General features: G+C 39.9%; 1 protein-coding gene across 1 annotated transcript in view; it reads left to right on the plus strand.

The window, feature by feature from the left end:
* Positions 1 to 14,924: 14,924 nt before the first annotated feature.
* The window catches only part of LOC146561816 (NMDA receptor synaptonuclear signaling and neuronal migration factor-like), a 35,670-nt gene continuing 29,133 nt past the window's right edge, over positions 14,925 to 21,461 (plus strand). Inside the window, exons 1-2 of the mRNA XM_085294667.1 lie at positions 14,925 to 15,032; positions 15,132 to 15,304. Coding sequence (XP_085150793.1) covers positions 14,925 to 15,032; positions 15,132 to 15,304 — 281 coding nt within the window. The remainder of the gene's footprint in view (positions 15,033 to 15,131; positions 15,305 to 21,461) is intronic.

Below are 21,461 nucleotides of genomic sequence, written 5' to 3' on the forward strand. Positions count from 1 at the left end.
CATTGCTTCCAACTATAGCATGCTACTAGAATTCCTGGTTTACCTATCTGACCAACACATTCAGCACATGACCTGAATTTGGAGAGCCCAATTATGCCAAGACTAAAGGTTCCACACAGACCAGAAGACAGGTTTGCCACCTGCCAGATTTCAAAGCAATGTACTGACCGATTCCTGAGCTGCAGATTTAGACCGTCTGCATTTAAATGCATTGGACATGGTAGAGATGTAGAAGATTTTGCGACTGGAAAGATCAATTGAAAAAATTTGAAATGCATATGAACAGAATCATATGATATGTGTTCAGGTTCAGCAAAATAAAAAAAGAATTTGCAAAGCTACCTTTCAAAATCGAGCGGACTTTCTCAAAGATGATCTGAAAGCGCATTTGAGAACTCTGCTGCCAGAGATCTGGACTTGCCCTGACTGTCCCTGTAACATCCTCAGTTAAAAAAAGATCATTTACTGCCATGTGGTGACTGAGAAAATATCTAAAGTCCCCAATGGGGTGAGCAATACTGAATCATGTGCTTCAACAAACTGTCACAAGGATGATTCTCGAAATCAGAACCTAGTGGTAAGGAAGTATCTACAGGAGTAGATGAATTCAAGTGCACAGCTGTGGGGAGAGACACTTTCCCACAAAAGGAGTAGATTAACAGCAAAAACTTTAATAGCTTATTTAGCTGTGTGGCGCTTTGTGTTGATTGACTAAATCTACTGTGCGGGCCTGTATGTTATCTTTGTCTATGTAACTATGTCATTGTAACTTCTTTTCTCTGTTCATAAGGCCTGTAGCAGCATCTCACATCAGGGTTGGTGATAACAGATTTGTGTTGCTCTTCACACTTGAAATTATTTATGTTGGCCTTTTTACTAAATAATCTGTTGGCATTTGTTAGTACTTCCACATTACGTGGTGTTTCATCAGTAAGCTATTCGTGTTCGATAATATCTGTTGGCTTGTGGACATGATTGGATTTGTCCAGTGGGCGGCGGTGGGAGTGGGGGTATGAATCAAGCACCCACCAGCAGAAACTTAAATCAGCATGTATCACTGTGAGTTTATACTGTATGTAAAGACATTTCTATTTCTGAACTTTTTCTAACCAACTGTAAAGTGATTTAGCTTTTCACAAGAAAACTTTTCATCAGTTAAATGTTTTTTCTGCTTGGCTTTGTGATAACCAGCCAGTTGTTCCTATATTTCTGCCCAACATTTTTATGGTAATTTTAGGCTTTGAGTGCCTAGCATTATCATAAAATCCTTTGTGAAGACACCTCTATTTTGCATTTGTTTCAAACTGAAGAGATGTTTCACCTCAAATGATTTCAGCTCACTGTTTGAATCTATGAAAAATGGTCATGAATTTCAGAATATTCTTTCGTCTGTCACACATTTGCTTTAATGATGACAGCACTGCTACCTACAACAAGTTTGTTCAGACATGATAACCAGTATGCTAGAGTGATGTCACAATCATAGACAGCGTAAAATCTGACACAGCTGCCAGATCTGAAAACACAAGTCTGTAACCTGTGTTGTTAAAAAGAGTTGCAGTTCTGTAGAAAGGCCCATGATGATGAGTTTATAGTCTTAGTTACTTGTTTTAAAATATTTTGTCTATTTTCTCAATTATTGTCATTCTAAGAGTTAGAAAAGAAGAATATTCAGGTTATCCTCATTGGCTAATGACTGTCGATTGGCAAGTTGTTAGCCAATAATGTAAGTTTCTCAGTAAGGTCATGTCCACATACCCATGTGTAATTTTTTTAAAGCAGATAACTTTGTTTTCAAAAATATCCGACATGAACACAAAAAATAATGTTAACCAGCTATCAAAGCTGTAAAACAACAGATACTGATATCAACAAACAAGATAAAAGAGCACAGCAGGATACACAAAAGATAAATTTTGAGGCTGGGACGATATTCAGTAAATAGGAAGAAGAGAAAGTCTGAGCAGGCTGGGTGTTTCTCTGTATTTTTCCTCTCCAGGTGGATTGTGGGTAGCCTTTGTCTCCATCTTTGGGTGAAACCACTCATCTTGTACTTGCCTTGCACACCTGCAACTGTGACAGCTGTTCTCCGCCAGATAGTACAAAATGGTGGTAAACTGGGTCACCTCATTGTTACTGTACCTGTCCTCCATTCCTGTCTCTCATGTTTCTCGCAGTGCTTCAATTAAACATTTTATATATATTTGTAAATAAAGCCCCTAATTATACTTGCTGTCTCAGTTTGTAATTTGGGCACAGAAATTCTTTAGTCACTATTGTGAGAGGTTCTGAGGGTCAGCCATATCAACTTGTCACGTCAACCTAATTAATTAAAATTTACTAAAAGCTTTAAAACAGTCACAAATATTGGAACAAGTGATCTACAAGGCAAGGCAAGGCAAGTTTATTTGTATAGCACAATTCAACAACAAGGCGATTCAAAGTGCTTTACAGAGACATTAGAAACAAGAACAAATAAAAAGCATGATTTAAAATTGATTAAAACAAGCAAATAAACTAACTAACTAATTAACAAACAAACAAACAAACAACAGTATATAAAATCAAAACAGATAAAATCAGAACAGTAGATAAAATCAGTAGTTAAATGTAAGTTTTGAAATTTAAGCTTAAAGTGTGGATTTGGTGCTTTATTCAAATGCAGCTGAGAACAGGTGAGTCTTCAACCTGGATTTAAATAAACTGAGTGTTTCAGCTGATCTGAGGCTTTCTGGGAGTTTGTTCCAGATATAAGGAGCATAAAAGCTGAATGCAGCTTCTCCGTGTCTGGTTCTGACTCTGGGAACTGATAAAAGACCGGATCCAGATGACCTGAGGGATCTGGATGGTTCATACTGGGTCAGGAGGTCATTGATGTATTTTGGTCCTAAACCATTCAGAGCTTTATAGCATCAGCATCAGAACTTTAAAGTCTATCCTCTGACGGACAGGCAGCCAGTGTAAAGACCTCAGAGCTGGACTGATGTGGTCCACTTTTTTGGTCTTAGTGAGGACTCGAGCAGCAGAGTTCTGAATGAGCTGTAGTTGTCTGACTGATTTTTTAGGTAGACCTGTAAAGATGCTGTTACAGTAATCAAGCCTACTAAAGATGAATGCATGGACTAGTTTTTCCAGGTCCTGTTGAGACATCAGATCTTTTATCCTTGATATATTCTTGAGGTGATAGTAAGCTGACTTTGTTATTGTCTTAATGTGTTTTTCTAAGTTTAGGTCTGCATCCATCACTACACCCAAATTTCTCGCCTGGTTTGTGGTTTTTAGATGTATAGATTGAAGTTCTCTGGTGACCTGTAATCGTGTTTCTTTGGCGCCAAAGACTATTACCTCAGTTTTGTTTTTGTTTAGCTGGAGAAAATTGTGGCACAACCAGTCATTGATTTCCTCAATGCATTTACCAAGAGCCTGTACAGGGCCTCGGTCTCCTGGTGACATTGTGATATATATTTGTGTGTCATCTGCATAGCTGTGATAGTTTATTTTGTTGTTGTTTATAATCTGTGCCAGTGGGAGCATGTAGATGTTAAACAGAAGGGGTCCCAAGATGGAACCTTGGGGAACTCCACATGTGATACTTGTCTGCTCAGATGTGAAGTTACCTATTGATACAAAGTATTTCCTGTTTTCTACGTATGTTTTGAACCAGTTTAGTACAGTTCCTGAAAGACCTGCCCAGTTCTCCAGTCGTTTGAGTAATATGTTGTGGTCAACTGTATCAAATGCTGCACTGAGATCCAGTAAAACTAGGACTGACATTTTTCCACTGTCTGTATTCAGACATATGTCATTAAACACTTTGGTCAGAGCGGTTTCAGTGCTGTGGTTCTGTCTAAAACCTGACTGGAAGGCATCGTAGCAATTATTCTGTTTTAAGAAGTAACTGAGCTGTTGAGAAACTGCTTTTTCAATGATCTTACTTAAAAACGGGAGATTTGAGATCGGCCTGTAGTTGTTCATTTGTGTCTTGTCAAGATTGTCCTTTTTCAGTATAGGTTTGATTACAGCAGTTTTTAGTGATTCTGGAAACACACCTGATAATAAAGAAAAGTTGACGATCTGTAACAGGTCTGACTCTAAAGTCTTTGAGACCTTTTTGAAAAAACTTGTCTAAACAGCAGGAGGAGGAGTTCAGTTGACCTAAGATGTCCTCCAGGTCTTTGCTGTTAATAGGTTGAAACTGTTTCATGGTGTTTAAACAGTTTTTTGGTGGACACAGTACATATCCTGGATCTGCTGTTGATGTACCAATTGCTTGTCTAATTTTTTGGATTTTTTCAGTGAAGAATTTGGCAAAGTCATTGCAGGCCATGGTCGAATCTACAGTCCAAGTCTCATGAAAGTTACCAGACAGATTTAGATTTTTACACAAGTTTATGGATGGTGACACCACAAATAAGAAGAAAGATCATATCTCAGCAGCTTCATAACTTACACTAAACTTGTTGGATCAACTCGGCACCCTTTCTTGGTGAACTGCTAAACTGCAGTTTTATTTCTCCTTTACACCATTAAAATCTTGTGTCTTTAAATGCTGTTAAATTTAGGGTTACAAGTAAATATAACATAAGTTTGATTTGGTCTCAAAGTCTTGGCCTTAACCTTATAATCCAGTTTTAAGGTCAGAGCTGGGCATTAGATGGTGTTGCCTCATCGTTACTTTTCATAATGGACAAAGCAAGAGAAAAAAAAACAAGTATGCTATAACACTATGCTATTCAGTGATGTAAGAGGAGAGGAAACAATGAAAAGAAATGAAAAGTTATTGCACTTTGGAATAAAGTTCAAATCTATTATTCACGTTGAGGTAGGGTGACCAACCATCCTCATTCATTAACTGCACAGAAAAGGCATCGTTTGAATATGTTAACATTTTCTTTAAACAAACAGTATTATTAAAGTTCATGACTGGGCCAAATGTCCTCTTTTTTGGAAGTCTAAATATGGTCATCCTACGTCGAGGTAAATCCCTCTCTATGAGTGAACAACTTATACAGTTGGTAAAGTAATCCAGTATTCAAAGTAGCTGGAATCTTTTTTTGATAACTTAAAATTTTATTACTAAAATAAAATCCGTGCCTGGTTCTTTTTATTTCAGCTTTTATTTTTGTTTGTTTGTTAGTTTTTATTGATTGTCAGTGCACCCCAGGGCAGCTGTGGCTACAATGTAGCTTGCCATCACCTGTGTGTGAATGGGACTGAGTAAAGCGCTATACAAATGCAGGCCATTTACCATATTTACCATTTATGTGTATTATAGTATTATTCACTGGAATCTATGCATTCCTGTAAAAAAATAACTACACCTCATAATTTTATAGCTTACAGAATCACTGTTAGAAGCTTGACGTAGTGGTGTTTTATGTGACTCCCACAGCATTATGGAGGAATTTTGACCCACTCTTCTTTACAAGGTTGCTTGACTTCATTAACCTCCTAAGACCTGAACTCTTTCATGGCATGCATTTTTAATTTCTCTTTGCTATTTGGGTGATTGGGACCTGATTAATGTAAAAAAAAAAAAAAAAAAGAATTATCTTTTCAAAGTAATTTTGAACTACATCAAAATTACTTTTTGATGTAGTTCCTGAGAAGAGGATATCATGCCCTTGTAGAGTAAAATTTAGTATTGTGGTCTAGACAACCCAAAATGTGATGTCCACATATGTGGACGCCAGGTCCTAGGAGGTTATGGTTTGCAGGTCTTCATTCACTCAGAGATCTCTTAAGGTCCCACCACAACATTTCAATGGGGTTGAGGTTTTTGACTGGACTATTGCAACACCTTGATTTTTGTCTTTTTTATCTGTTGTAGACTTGCTGGGATCATTGTCCTGTCGTATGACCTAATCACTAGCTCTTAGCCATTTAACTCTAGAATATTTTAGAATTCAAAGGAGTTCAATGTCGACTGTAAGGTGCCTAGATACTGTGGCTGCAAAACACAGTGTTTCATCGTCCCCAAGTTCTCTCTGACCTGATTGTTTCTAACTTTAACAAGTAATGAATTTGTGCTTTTCTTCACAAACAAAATTTTAACTGGTAGAGAAAAAAAATCATAACCATTCCACAGACATATCACAGAAACGTTCAATATTACAGATGTTTATTGAGACTCCTCAACTGATCTTTCTGAGTTCAATATTTACTAACTCCAAATCATGTCTATTAAACTTTATTTCTGCTCAAGGAATTTCCACCATCGGTTAATGCATCAGTCTTATATGATAAGTCTGTCTCTATTAATGGGCCCATGGCCTTTAAGTTGGAAGTATTTAAACAAATATTTAAAAGTTGTCACTTGACCCAGCTGTCTTAGATAATTATTAGCCAATCTCTGACCTTTCTTTTATTTAAAAACTTCATTCAAAAAGATTTATAACTGCTAATTGATCAACTGCAGAGAAATGGTTCATTTGAAAAGTTCCAGTTAGGATTCAGAATTCATTACAATACAGAAATAGCACTGGTGAAGGTCACAAAAGATCTTCATAGGGCCTCTGAGAGTGGACCCAAACCTCAGAGTTTTACTACAGAGATTCTACTGCACTGCAGTGGTTTGAATCATATAAATCTAACAGACTCCAGTTTGAACATGTAAATGGGGAGTCTTCTTCACACACCGGTGAATTATGCAGTTCCACAAGGTTCTCTGCTTGGACCAATTCTATTTACATTATATATGCTTCCTTTAGGCAGTATCATCAGAAAGCCTTTTTTTAAATTGTTATTGCTATGCAGATGAAACCCATCTTACAGCTTATCTATCCATGAAGCCAAATGACACATCAGGCAGGCACTGTCTTTACTTTTAAAATTAGGCTTAAAACTTTCCTCTTTGATAAAGTATATAGTTAGGGCTGGATGAGGTGATCCTGAACCCTCCCTTAGTTAACAGAACTAGGCCTAGGCTGCTGGGGACTTCCCATGCAGCCTGGGCCTAGGGGAGGGGGAGACAGGAGGGTTTGGTCCTGTCTCTCCTCTTCACCCCCAACTGCAGATCAGCCTCTCCCTGAGTGCCAGAGGTTTCTTCATGTTACAAAGGCGTTATTCCTTCACACTGTCACCAAACCCTTGCTCATACGGTTGTTTGATTGTTCAGGTTTTCTGTATTATAGACAGCTTTCTTACAGTATAAAACACCGTGAGGCATTTGATTTGATGCCATAAAAAAAATTGAATTGAACTGCTACCACTAACACCAGGCTGTTACTTGGCAACACATCCAAACAAACCATACTCATTCAGTCTTTTTTAAATTGTTTCTAACATGTTAACTGAGGTCTATAGACTCCAAGCTGTGGGTCTCAAGTTTTTTTTGTTTTTTTTTGTTTTTTGTTTTACAGTTTCTCTGAGCATTGCACAGTTTAATTTTGGATAAATTGAATTGAATTTTAATTAATTAAGAGCATTTGATTAGCAGCACCTTGCGGCTTCTCATCTTATTAACTCCTATGGATGCAGTAAGACTACTTAGCTTTTCTCAGGAAGTTGTAGAATCCGGTAAACAGGTTTTGTTTGTCAAGAATATAAAGCTGTAAAGTGTAGCTTTGGGATTTATTTTTCCAAACTTTGTGGAGCAAAATATCTGTTAGCCTTGAGTAACATATTATCTTTACTTCACCTGATCCCCTGTGGCTGAGTGTGAATGAGGTGTTTGAGCCCCAGCCATGCTGAAAGTCCAGAAATAACAGCCAAAGTTTTTTACAACTAGAAAAAAAAACTAGTTGTAAAAAACAGACACAGCTGGAGCATCTGTGGTTTATTTTATTCAACCTACATTCCATCTTTATTGGTCTTGAAAGCAGCAGCAGCCTCTCAGAGCTGTCCACAGACCGTTTTGGTGCCTGGTTACCAAGAATTACTCAACATGCATTTCACAAATGACTGTGTGCCATGATAATTTCCCTGCCAAAAAAGTTATTTGATTCTTAATGTTGTCTTACAGTAATTGTTGCCTTATATGATTAGAACTGGAAGCCTGAAGTGTGCACAATTTATACATGGACCCTCCCAGTTATGGAGGACCACAAGAGCCACGCACATCGAAATAAAGATTTCTGTGCTTAAATAATGAACTGTAGAATAAATTATGCATTTGTAAATAGGGCTGGGCTATATCATACCGTTCACGGTAATACCGGTGTAATTTTGGGCAACGATAGGAAAATGAAATATCCCGATAGAATATGGGTAAAACGCGCATGCGCAGTGCCTATGTTTACATACGCACATGGCGGCGACGCAGAATGAGAAGAGCGAAAGTGGATCGTTAAATGAAACAGATGAACCAGAATTGGTTTGTAAAAATGCTGCAACTTCAGTGGTGTGGAACTGGTTTAGCTTTCGTCCGTCAGACACACAGCAAAGCATTATTTTTGGTAGAGCATGCTAGTGGGGCGTCGTTATTACCATGTTGTTTGGAAAATACGGCACACTTAAAATCAATCCTTTGATTTTTCTGAAAATCGACAGTGCCCCTTATAATCCCGTGTGCCTTATGTATGAATTCTGGTTGTGTTTAGAATAGAATAGAATAGAATTCAACTTTATTGTCATTGCACATGTCACAGGTACAGGGCAACGAAATGCAGTTTGCATCCATCCAGAAGTGCTTTAGCCATGATATAGATATATTACAATATATATTAGCAATAATATAGATATGTAAGCATATTACAGAAATGGGTCTATTATGGTATGTTATAATGTACACGGTATGAAGTATGTTATGAATATTCTATAACTATAAGTACGTACAGGCTGTAGTGAGTACAAGCTATGTGCAGGCTATGAACAGGATATAAATATGAAATAAAAAAAGCTATACAGAAATCTGAGATATGCAGTTATACAGAAATGTGAACTATGCAAGTTATAAACAGTTGTAGGATTAAAAATTATCGTATGTACAGAATGATTATTTACACAGAACTATACAGTAGTGCACTTAAGATAAGTGAGATATGTGGATAATTTCTACAGAGGCTATATAAAGTGCTAGTGGTTGTGAGTGGTGGTTCAGTCCATGTTATTATTGTGTGTTTGAGGGTACAGTTGTCCATTGTGTGTGTGTGTGTAGGTGGTTGTGGGTGTGTGTATGTTTAGTCCATGAGTTTAATGTGGGTCAGATGTCAGGAGGCAGAGTTCAGGAGTCTGACAGCTGTGGGGAATAAGCTGTTCCGGTACCTGGTGGTCTTAGTCCGGAGGCTCCTGTAGCGCCTCCCAGAGGGCAGGAGGGTGAAGAGTCCATGTGATGGGTGACTGGGGTCTTTGATGATTTTCCCAGCCCTTTTCAGACACCGCTTCCTGTAGATGTCCTTTATGGCAGGAAGTGGTGCATTACGGCTATATTAGGCAGGCGCCTCGCAGAGTGATACGTACTGTGCTTCAACATAATATTATCGTATTGTGTGTGTATAACCTCTTTTTAAGTTTTGTGGATATTATACATGGTTATGCTGAAGATATGTCGGCCAATTTCCACTGGAAATGCCTTTTGGTTAAACTGTCAACAAGGAATTTGCACTGTTACATTTTTATATAACTTTAATGCACATAAAAAAACAGCTGCTTGTTTAAGTGAAAATACATTGATGGGGTTTTTTGCTCTAATAAAGTTGTGGAGTTGTAAAGTATTTTGTCTAGTGTCAATTATATCGTCAGTTATATCGTTATCGCAAATTTTCAAATGTATATCGTGATAAATATTTTTGGTCATATCGCCCTGCTCTATTTGTAATTTTTGTGTACAAGCACACACGCTTCTTAACAGGGCAAAGCTATGAGTTAGAAAAATCCAAGCATGTGTCTATCCAACCAATCAGAGAGCCCCTTACATCCCACGGTGTGGCTAATTTGAATAGCCGCAAGGAAGTTGTTAATCGAAGAGCTAATCCAGCAGCTAATCCAGCAGCTAATCCCGGAGCGAATAGGAAAGGGAAATGGATTTTGAAATGCAGTTTATTAAATTGGAATTCAAAAATAAATTTACAAATGCATAATTTATTCTACAATTCATTATTTAAGCACAGAAATCTTTATTTCTATGCGCATGGCTCTTGTGGTCCTCCATACACAGTACACTTCACAGTGCTTCTGTTAGCCACTAATACTATTTAGCTTCTTTGGAAAGTCCCCCTAGAAAGTCACAGTAGGTGTTTTGACTGTTAGCCAGTTTAGTGCTATTTAACTAGTAATATAATCTATCTATCTATCTATCTATCTATCTATCTATCTATCTATCTATCTATCTATCTATCTATCTATCTATCTATCTATCTATCTATCTACCTACCTACCTACCTACCTACCAGTGGCTGGACAAAGCTGGACTGAAAGACAGCACATAACAGCAGGGTGCAAGATGCTAGCAGGCAAGGCATACATGGAACGCCATAACCAAGTGGCCGGCATAGTGTACAGAAACATCTGTGCCGAGTATAACCTGGAAGTCCCGGGGTCAAAATGGGAGATGCCCCCAAGGGTGGTGGAGAATGACCGAGCTAAGATCCTGTGGGACTTCCAGATACAGACGGACAAAATGGTGGTGGCTAACCAACCGGACATAGTAGTGGTAGACAAACAGAAGAAGATGGCCGTAGTGATCGATGTAGCGGTTCCGAATGACAGCAATATCAGGAAGAAGGAACACGAGAAGCTGGAGAAATACCAAGGGCTCAGAGAAGAGCTTGAGAGGATGTGGAGGGTGAAGGTAACGGTGGTCCCCGTGGTAATCGGAGCACTAGGTGCGGTGACTCCCAAGCTAGGCGAGTGGCTCCAGCAGATCCCGGGAACAACATCGGAGATCTCTGTCCAGAAGAGCGCAGTCCTGGGAACAGCTAAGATACTGCGCAGGACCCTCAAGCTCCCAGGCCTCTGATAGAGGACCCGAGCTTGAAGGATAAACCGCCCGCAGGGGCGTGCTGGGTGTTTATTATATGTATATATATGAGACAGCTTCTTTTCTTCCATGAGTAGTGTCAGCCTATAATGACATGTTGACATAATTTTTCTTTGAAGTGACAATTTCTTTCAACCTTCAGCAACAGAAATTTTGCTTTTCTCTTCGATCTTGAGAGTAGTCAAAGATTTGAGCTCAATAATCACATATATTTGTTAATATTAAAAATGTGTCTAATCAGCTGGCTTGAAAGTAAAATCATTCAACACGCTGCCTTAAATGCTTCATTTATTTTAGATGTTTAGATGAGAAATACTCTTAGATTTTAGAATTCTAGTAAAAACACTTGGATGTTTTTGAACTTCAAGAAGGCTTTTGAGACTTGGATTTCTAGTGTTATGTGTTTGGATTAATTAACAATATTTTGTAGCATTTGTGTTGTGTATTACTAAAGGACTGACAGTCTAAAAACTCCCTTTTAACAGGAAGACACCTCCAGAAGAGCCAGGCTAATGGAATGCTGGGGTAGAGAGCCAGAGATTAACATTCTCACATGGATGGATCTGTGGCAGTTTGAGCAATTATATTTATATAGCACCAGTTCACGACAACAAATGCTTCAAAGCACTTTATATTGCAATGTAACAATCCTATATATTAGAAAGAGACCCCAACAATCACACAACTCCCTATGAGCTAGGACTTGGCAACAGTGGGAAGGAAAAACTCCCTTTTAACAGGAAGGAACCTCCAGCAGAGCCAGGCTCAGGGAGGGGCGGCCATCTCCTGGGACCGGCTGGGATGAGGGGAGGAAGACAGGATAAAAGACATGCTGTGGAAGAGAGCCAGAGATTAATAACAAGTATGATTCACTGCAGATAGGTGTAGAAACTCATAGTGATTGAGAAAGGTGACTGAAGAAGAAATTTTTCCTATTCCAGCATAACTAAGGGTTATCAGGGCCACCTGATTCAGCCCTAACTATATGCTTTAGCAACCAAAACAAAACATATATATATATATATATATATATGTGTGTGTGTGTGTGTGTGTGTGTGTGTATGTATATATATATATATGTACAGTGGGGCAAAAAAGTATTTAGTCAGCCACCGATTGTGCAAGTTCCCCCACCTAAAATGATGACAGAGGTCAGTAATTTGCACCAGAGGTACACTTCAACTGTGAGAGACAGAATGTGAAAAAAAAATCCATGAATCCACATGGTAGGATTTGTAAAGAATTTATTCGTAAATCAGGGTGGAAAATAAGTATTTGGTCAATAACAAAAATACAACTCAATACTTTGTAACATAACCTTTGTTGGCAATAACAGAGGTCAAACGTTTACTATAGGTCTTTACCAGGTTTGCACACACAGTAGCTGGTATTTTGGCCCATTCCTCCATGCAGATCTTCTCGAGAGCAGTGATGTTTTGGGGCTGTCGCCGAGCAACACGGACTTTCAACTCCCACCACAGATTTTCTATGGGGTTGAGGTCTGGAGACTGGCTAGGCCACTCCAGGACTTTCAAATGCTTCTTACGGAGCCACTCCTTTGTTGCCCGGGCGGTGTGTTTTGGATCATTGTCATGTTGGAAGACCCAGCCTCGTTTCATCTTCAAAGTTCTCACTGATGGAAGGAGGTTTTGGCTCAAAATCTCACGATACATGGCCCCATTCATTCTGTCCTTAACACGGATCAGTCGTCCTGTCCCCTTGGCAGAAAAACAGCCCCATAGCATGATGTTTCCACCCCCATGCTTCACAGTAGGTATGGTGTTCTTGGGATGCAACTCAGTATTCTTCTTCCTCCAAACACGACGAGTTGAGTTTATACCAAAAAGTTCTACTTTGGTTTCATCTGACCACATGACATTCTCCCAATCCTCTGCTGTATCATCCATGTGCTCTCTGGCAAACTTCAGACGGGCCTGGACATGCACTGGCTTCAGCAGCGGAACACGTCTGGCACTGCGGGATTTGATTCCCTGCCGTTGTAGTGTGTTACTGATGGTGACCTTTGTTACTTTGGTCCCAGCTCTCTGCAGGTCATTCACCAGGTCCCCCCGTGTGGTTCTGGGATCAAAGCTCACCGTTCTCATGATCATTTTGACCCCACGGGATGAGATCTTGCGTGGAGCCCCAGATCGAGGGAGATTATCAGTGGTCTTGTATGTCTTCCATTTTCTGATGATTGCTCCCACAGTTGATTTTTTCACACCAAGCTGCTTGCCTATTGTAGATTCACTCTTCCCAGTCTGGTGCAGGTCTACAATACTTTTCCTGGTGTCCTTCGAAAGCTCTTTGGTCTTGGCCATGGCGGAGTTTGGAGTCTGACTGTTTGAGGCTGTGGACAGGTGTCTTTTATACAGATGATGAGTTCAAACAGGTGCCATTCATACAGGTAACGAGTGGGGGACAGAAAAGCTTCTTACAGAAGACGTTACAGGTCTGTGAGAGCCAGAGATTTTCCTTGTTTGAGGTGACCAAATACTTATTTTCCACCCTAATTTACGAATAAATTCTTTACAAATCCTACCATGTGAATTCATGGATTTTTTTTTCACATTCTGTCTCTCACAGTTGAAGTGTACCTCTGGTGCAAATTACTGACCTCTGTCATCATTTTAAGTGGGGGAACTTGCACAATCGGTGGCTGACTAAATACTTTTTTGCCCCACTGTATATGTATGTATGTATGTATATACAGTATCTCAGTTATTTCACACATTTTAAGACAAATATCACAAAGCACTTCACAACACAACAAAACAAAACAAAAACAAAAGTGTAAAAAGATGAGTTTTGAGAGCTGTTTTGATGCTTTGTTTCTAGCTTTGTTAGAGCTGACATGGGTGCTTTGTTTATTTTGGGGTGCCGCTCATTTGACAGCCAGCAGTGGAGGAATACTCAAATAAAATCTCATGCACCTCACGTCTGAGTGTCACTACTAAACTGATGAACTGTGAAGCACACAACACAAAAATGGCTGCTTCATGATTACACTCATTTTAAAATCTGCAGGTTATATTATTGTGGCGGGGCGTGGCCTGCGGTGCCGTGCAGAGGAGGCGGACGCACCTGCACGGCATCCGCAATCACGCCCCGCCGAATTAAATATTGTACTGGGTCCTGTGGTTGTGTTGTGTGATAGTGTTGAGCGGGCAGCGGGAGAGCTGCAGCTCTGTGAGTATTGTGGACAGCAACCGTCAAAGCTTTAATAAAAAGCATCAAAATGCCACTGGGTCTGCCGTGTATGTTTACAATTATTTTAGCATTTAGCATTAGCTGGAGTTAGCCTGGCAGTGATCCAGGCAGACTGCAAGAGTAAATCTAAACTGTCCAGGATGTGAAGAAAATGTTACCTGCTGATTTAGTCGATGTTCTCTGACAGTATTCAACAATGAAACCTTATTCAGGTTGTGTGAAGGAGTTTATTCTCCATGGCTAAGAGTGTAGGTATTATATTACTAACATCTGCAGCAACTTGATCCTCCTTGCTGATCAACAGCTCCAGGGTGAATTAAGAAGAGAAGTAAAGTGTTTTACTTATTTGTTTCAGTGCATTCCCTCCAGCTCTGTATTCTTGCATGCAGCAAGCTGTGCTGAAGGAAAAAAACTCTTCCACTTCAAACAAAGCTCCAGTTACCACTTTAAATGTTCACTGCCTTATTTTATACTATGGTAGATTCCTATACCTTCATTCAAGGTGATAAAGGCTTTTAAGTTGCAATATAGAATCCATCTAATTCCGAGAGATAAGAAAAGTGTTAAAATTCAACAGAACACCACTAGTCAAATATTTTTTTAAAAAAAATCTTGTTCAGACAACTATTAGTCAACAGGTTCATATCTAATGGGTATGGGGACACATGGATGCATGGTCAACATTTCTGATGCTTATCCAACTAGACAAAACAGGCTCAGCATCAATTCCAGTATCATAGTTGGTGTTCATCAGTCCTTATTCCTTTCTCATGGAAAGAAACTGAGAATATGCCATATGCCAAGCCAACCACCAACAACACCCCGTTACACACCCCCACTGCCCGACTTAGGCTGGGGAGCCATCCGGCCTAGCCTAACCCCCCACCTCGCACGAGCGAGAGAGGTGCGACCCTTGCCTATGAACCACTTTGAAGTTGAATTAAAAGGCTGGAGGGTCAGATACCACTGTGTGATCTGGGTGTGGGCATCCTTCGTGCGGTAGGATGCAGCAGTGCAGCAGGGCGTGATCCGAACAGAGGGTGACAGGGCGGCCCAGGAGGTAACAATGAAGGGTGTCAACTGCCCACCGGATGGCCAGGCACTGCTTTTCCACAGTGCTGTAACTGGCCACCCATGCTCCGTCCAGGTGTCGCTTTGGATGATGACATCATCCAGGTAGCCAGCAGCATAAGCAGTGTGTGGATGCAGTACCCAGTCCATAAGGTGCTGGAAAGTGGCAGGGTCTCTGAACAAGCCTAACGGAAATGTGACGAATTGGTACAAACCCTACGGAGTGAAGAAAGATGTATTTTTTCCTCGACTCTGCAGACAAGGGAATCTGCCAGTAGCCCTTGGTTAAATCCAGCATCGTAAAAAGCGAGCAGTGTCTAACCTGTCCAGGAGCTCGTCAACCAAGCAAGAGCAAGAGATAAGCATCAAACTGTAACACCTCATTCATCTTGCGATAGTCCACACAGAACCGTACAGACCCATCTTTCTTCGCTACAAGAACTATGGGGTTACATCAAGCACTGTGCAACTCTTTTATTACTCCTAGCTTTAGCATTTCCACAAATTCCTTTTGCACGATCTGCTCAGGTAACTTGTAGGGCCATAAACACACAGTTTCAAATTGATGCTCCATGAGATTCATACGGCTGGGCAGGGGGAGAGCACATCCGCAAACCACTGTTGCAATGTGACAGCATCCACTCTCTGGTCCTGTGTAAGATGGTTATCACAATGGTGGGAGGTGGGAATTAGTGATGTGCGGATCGATCCTGAAATATCGATTCCTCTGATACCAATCATTTATGTTCTAGAATCGATTCTCACATTAAAATATCAATATTTTAGTAATTTAGAGTAAATTTGTAGTTTATCATTAACAGGAACACAGTGGAAAGAAACTATAACATTCGGATTGTCTACATTCAAAGGAACTACTTCCTCTTCCGCCTTTCATAGTCATGTGCGAAATATGGCTGTATAAATGTCTCGCAGCCGCTAGTGTGCACTCATAACAATGGCTGAGCGTAATTGTGCGAACGTATTTTACCTCCACAAACAGCTGAGACGTTGTTTGCGATACATGTGGCAAAAAAAGTGAGGTGTTGTGGCCATACTTGCCAACCTTGAGACCTCAGAATTATGGAGACATTCAAAAGGGCTGTTGGGGGGGGCGAGGTTAAATACATTTTACAGGGTTTATTTATCAGATAAAATACGTTAAATGTCACCGTTATTATTGGCCAGCCTGGAAACAGCGGGGGTGTCCAAATTCAGAGGCTGCACCTGAGGACCCGGCCTTTGCGGTCTAAAGAAAGCCGGGTAGTACGTCACGAGCTCCCTCGGTGGAATGAAACTCTGCCGTCTGCTCCTTCCTATCTAAATTATAACCGGGCGCTGACGTAAACTCTCAACCATCTCACACTTCTGTTTAATCAGTTTTCTGTTTGACATTTATTCAGCTGTGTGAAAACCTCAGAGGAACCCTCCCGAGGGATTAATAAAGTTAAATTTAATTTAATCTAATCTAATAACTTTAATCTCAGCCAAACCGATTTACTCACAAACAAATAAAACACTGAAAAAGCCAAACAATAACATTTTTAAGTTATCAAACTGACTTATATATCATGTTTAACCCGAGTAGTGAAAGACCGCGGGGGTTTGAAGACGATATGTCGGTCGGCTCAGATATTTGAAGTTTACACGGTTACATTCTCACCTGAAAATATGGTAAAAGTTTTTTTGCGACCCAGAAAGAGAAATAAGAGTAATATTAAAACTAAGCAGCTGCCGTCATTGTTGGAAACTGGAATTGGCTGGGCTGCGCTATGAATTCTGCGATATGGTTTTTCAATTTTGTTGGTCCAGGTTGGTCCATTTCTGACATTCAAGAACAAAACAAAAACAAATCAGCGACCAATATAGCCATCTTTCTTTGCAAGGACACTCAAAAGCCTGCCATCCATGGATTCTGTCAGTGTTTTGATCTGTTCACCATCAACATTGCGTGCAGCAGCAACCACAGCCTCCCAGACACTGTTCAGAGAGGTGTACTGTTTTCCCTCCTTGTAAATCTCACATTTGATGATGGACCACATGTTCTCAATGGGGTTCAGATCAGGTGAACAAGGTGGCCATGTCATTAGTTTTTCTTCTTTTATACCCTTTCTTGCCAGCCACGCTGTGGAGTACTTGGACGCGTGTGATGGAGCATTGTCCTGCATGAAAATCATGTTTTTCTTGAAGGATGCAGACTTCTTCCTGTACCACTGCTTGGAGAAGGTGTCTTCCAGAAACTGGCAGTAGGACTGGGAGTTGAGCTTGACTCCATCCTCAACCCGAAAAGGCCCCACAAGCTCATCTTTGATGATACCAGCCCAAACCAGTACTCCACCTCCACCTTGCTGGCGTCTGAGTCGGACTGGAGCTCTCTGCCCTTTACCAATCCAGCCACGGGCCCATCCATCTGGCCCATCAAGACTCACTCTCATTTCATCAGTCCATAAAACCTTAGAAAAACCAGTCTTGAGATGTTTCTTGGCCCAGTCTTGACGTTTCAGCTTGTGTGTCTTGTTCAGTGGTGGTCGTCTTTCAGCCTTTCTTACCTTGGCCATGTCTCTGAGTATTGCACACCTTGTGCTTTTGGGCACTCCAGTGATGTTGCAGCTCTGAAATATGGCCAAACTGGTGGCAAGTGGCATCTTGGCAGCTGCACGCTTGACTTTTCTCAGTTCATGGGCAGTTATTTTGCGCCTTGGTTTTTCCACACGCTTCTTGCGACCCTGTTGACTATTTTGAATGAAACGCTTGATTGTTCGATGATTACGCTTCAGAAGCTTTGCAATTTTGAGACTGCTGCATCCCTCTGCAAGATATCTCACTATTTTTGACTTTTCTGATCCTGTCAAGTCCTTCTTTTGACCCATTTTGCCAAAGGAAAGGAAGTTGCCTAATAATTATGCACACCTGATATAGGGTGTTGATGTCATTAGACCACACCCCTTCTCATTACAGAGATGCACATCACCTAATATGCTTAATTGGTAGTAGGCTTTCGAGCCTATACAGCTTGGAGTAAGACAACATGCATGAAGAGGATGATGTGGACAAAATACTCATTTGCCTAATAATTCTGCACTCCCTGTAATAATAGGGGAATGAACAATGAGATCATCAGAGTTAGATGGGTGATTACCATAGGTGTGTTATGCCAGAGGCGGGGACCCAAGATGAGTCCCGCCCACGAGCACAGACAACAACAAACAAACACAGATAGAGGTGAGAAAGAAAACTAAGACAGAGAGACAGGTAGACACAAAACCTGTGGGAAAACTGAGGGACCATGATAGTCTCTTTCTTATATAAGCCACTCATGTCCCAAATTATGTAACATTGGTAATTAGCAAGCTATTTTTAATGTTACACAAAACAGATTTTACAAAAAATATTTATAATAACAAGAAGCACTCAGAGAGTGAGAACCTCCACCAAGGCAGCTTATTCTCTAGGCAGTATTTTATTTTTAAGGGAGTCATATCGTATTTTGCATATAAACATTATGTAGGCGTAGATAATGGATAATAGGTATTTATCTGTAAATAACTGGACATGAATAACTTGACCTCATTATGTAATATTACACTGCATTATCTTTCTTGCTCAACAATTCTTCATTTAAAGATACTGTATAACACATTTTGGGGTGAACATGAAAGAACGGAAGATGTAAAATGTAAACGTGAGATCAGAGGTCAAATGTGACATGATGCCAACTATAATGTGATATTTAGAATCCCCATATACCAGTAACATTTTCTTGATGTTGCCTTTGCAAACAAAGGCAGTAGATCAATAGATAGACTTTGAGATTGATATGTTGACCTTAAAGAAGGTCAACAGTTTGAAGGAGAGGTCAGAGATCAAATGTGACATGATATTTTGAAACCTTCATATAGTTTTTTCCATGTGTCGAGAATGCGCACCATGCTTCTAAGATTCATAGTTTCTAAGTAATAAGGGTTTTTTGTCATTTTTTGAACAATGAATCATTAAATTGATTTTGAAGACTTGTACTATTAACATCACCCCACTCCACACCTCTACACAGTTTAATCAGATTTCAAGCAAATCTTTTAGAGCTACTATGCTTAAAAATAGCCAGAATGGCACACACAAGTTAAACATGAATGAAAATTACACAATCTTCAGGTGATGAGTACGTTCAGAAATTTGAATCTGCCTTTAAATGCATAAAAGTAAATAATTTTCATTCATTTATAAATTATCAACATAGTTGACTTGCTGTATAACATGTCATTGCATTAAATGGAAAGCAAAGTAAATGAAAACTTCAGGTCTGAGGCATAAACTTCTGAATAAACTGATTTCAATAATGTCAGCATGGTGAAACTGACATCTATGCTGAACATTGCCATAAATCATTCTGTAGTAATTCACAAAATAAATGAATAAATATAAAATATTGATTTAAAATGTGCAATGGCTAAAACACCACTTTATGTACTGTGAAGCCTGCAGTTACAAAGGAGAGCAATAAGTTAAGAACAGACATGTCATTACCGACTGAATACGCATGTAATTGGCTTCTCTTATATATTCACATCCTGCAAATCTTGAATGGTGCTATTTACTCTTACTTATGTTTACAAGTGTCACTTGCGTTTGTGTTTAAGTTCGAAAGCTGTTGATCTTAGACAAGAACTTATGTTTTAATATATGAAAGGAGTACATAGAAAAGAGTCATGTTTTATGTATGTTATCTAAGAACATTCAATAAAAACATGTGCAATGACAAGTAGCTACATAAAGTAGAAAATCTTTGCAGCATGTAAAATACTATATTAAATCCAAACCATGCATACCAGTGGTGAATACAAATATTTACTAAAACAAAACAGCTCTATATCCGCCATTATAGAAATTCATCTCATGTAAACAACAACGTGGCAGCACAGTGGCACGGTGGTTAGCACTGCTGCTGCACAGCAAGAAGGTCCTGAGTTCAATTCCACCATGAGGCCGGGGTCTTTCTGTGTGGAGTTTGCGTGGGTTCCCTCCAGGTACTCCGGCTTCCTCCCACAGTCCAAAGACATGCAGCTAGTGGGGATAGGTTAATTGGTTAATCCAAATTACCCATAGGTGTGAATGCGGGATTGAATGTGAGTGCGAATAGTTGTTTGTCCCTGTGTTTTAGCCCTCCTGTGTGTTAGCCCTGCGACAGACTGGCAACCTGTCCAGGGTGTACCCTGCCTCTCGCCCTATGACAGCTGGGATAGGCTCCAGTGCGACCCTGAAAAGGATAAGCGGAAGCGGATGGCTGGAAAACAGCTCTACTTTTTAAAAGGACTTACAAAGCTACATTCACTGTTGGGAAGGGCAATGAGAAAGTCCCCACATGTGGAAAGGCTGCAGTAACGCAAAAGGTTGTAACATGACAGTAACTATGTATGGGGAAAAGGGGGAGGAAGAACTGTGAAATTATTATAAAATGTGATTCATAAAAACTTTTCATTAATACAGGACTTGACATTTTACATCAAACATAGCATAAAGAATACAATTTCTGGTTTCTATTTTGCTGCACTAAAAGTTTAGTCTAAAGCCATCATCACCCCACTGGATCTGCTATTTAAGAGACAAAGGACAATATTTTTTTGAAAATATATAATTTCTGAAAGGGGTAAAATGAAGCTGGTTTCTATGCTTTATGTGTAGATGATGAACAGTGCCTCCACAAATAGACAAAACAGAGGTAGCCATTACAATGTTAAGCAGACCTCCACTGGAATCAGTGGGTGATAATTTTGGTGGAATGCACAGGAGCATGTTTGTAGCCATTAAAAACCTCTCCCCTTAGGTTCTCTTAGGCTACGTCCATACCTACATCGGTATTTTTGAAAACACAGCTTTTTCTATGCGTTTGGGCCCTTCGTCCACGTGTTAACTGTGTTTTGGATCACCGTAAACGAATAAACTTCTGCCAGGGTGAAAACTTTCAAAAACTAGTTTTTGCATTTACTTTTGGATGAGGAAAATAGAGATTCAGTCACGCAACGTCAAAGGTGTGCGCCTGTTTTGACGTCATGCTGGGCGCCACATTATTGTTTACATGTGATTAATTTCTATAATGGTGAATATAGACAAAATACTGTTGCTGTTACTTGTACTATCTGCAACTTTTACACACTTACATATACACATGCAGTTACTGTACCTCCATTTAGAAAAACAGAGGCGTCAGAGTGAGTTTTGGACATGGCTTCAACACATGAGCTCTCACAACCCAAATCCTGACGCCAAC

The sequence above is a fragment of the Mchenga conophoros genome, linkage group LG12 (genome assembly GCF_057382185.1).
Source record: "Mchenga conophoros isolate Kocher_MC1m ecotype Shallow Benthic linkage group LG12, M_conophoros_male_GT1.1, whole genome shotgun sequence".
In the NCBI taxonomy this organism is placed as follows: Eukaryota; Metazoa; Chordata; class Actinopteri; order Cichliformes; family Cichlidae; genus Mchenga; species Mchenga conophoros.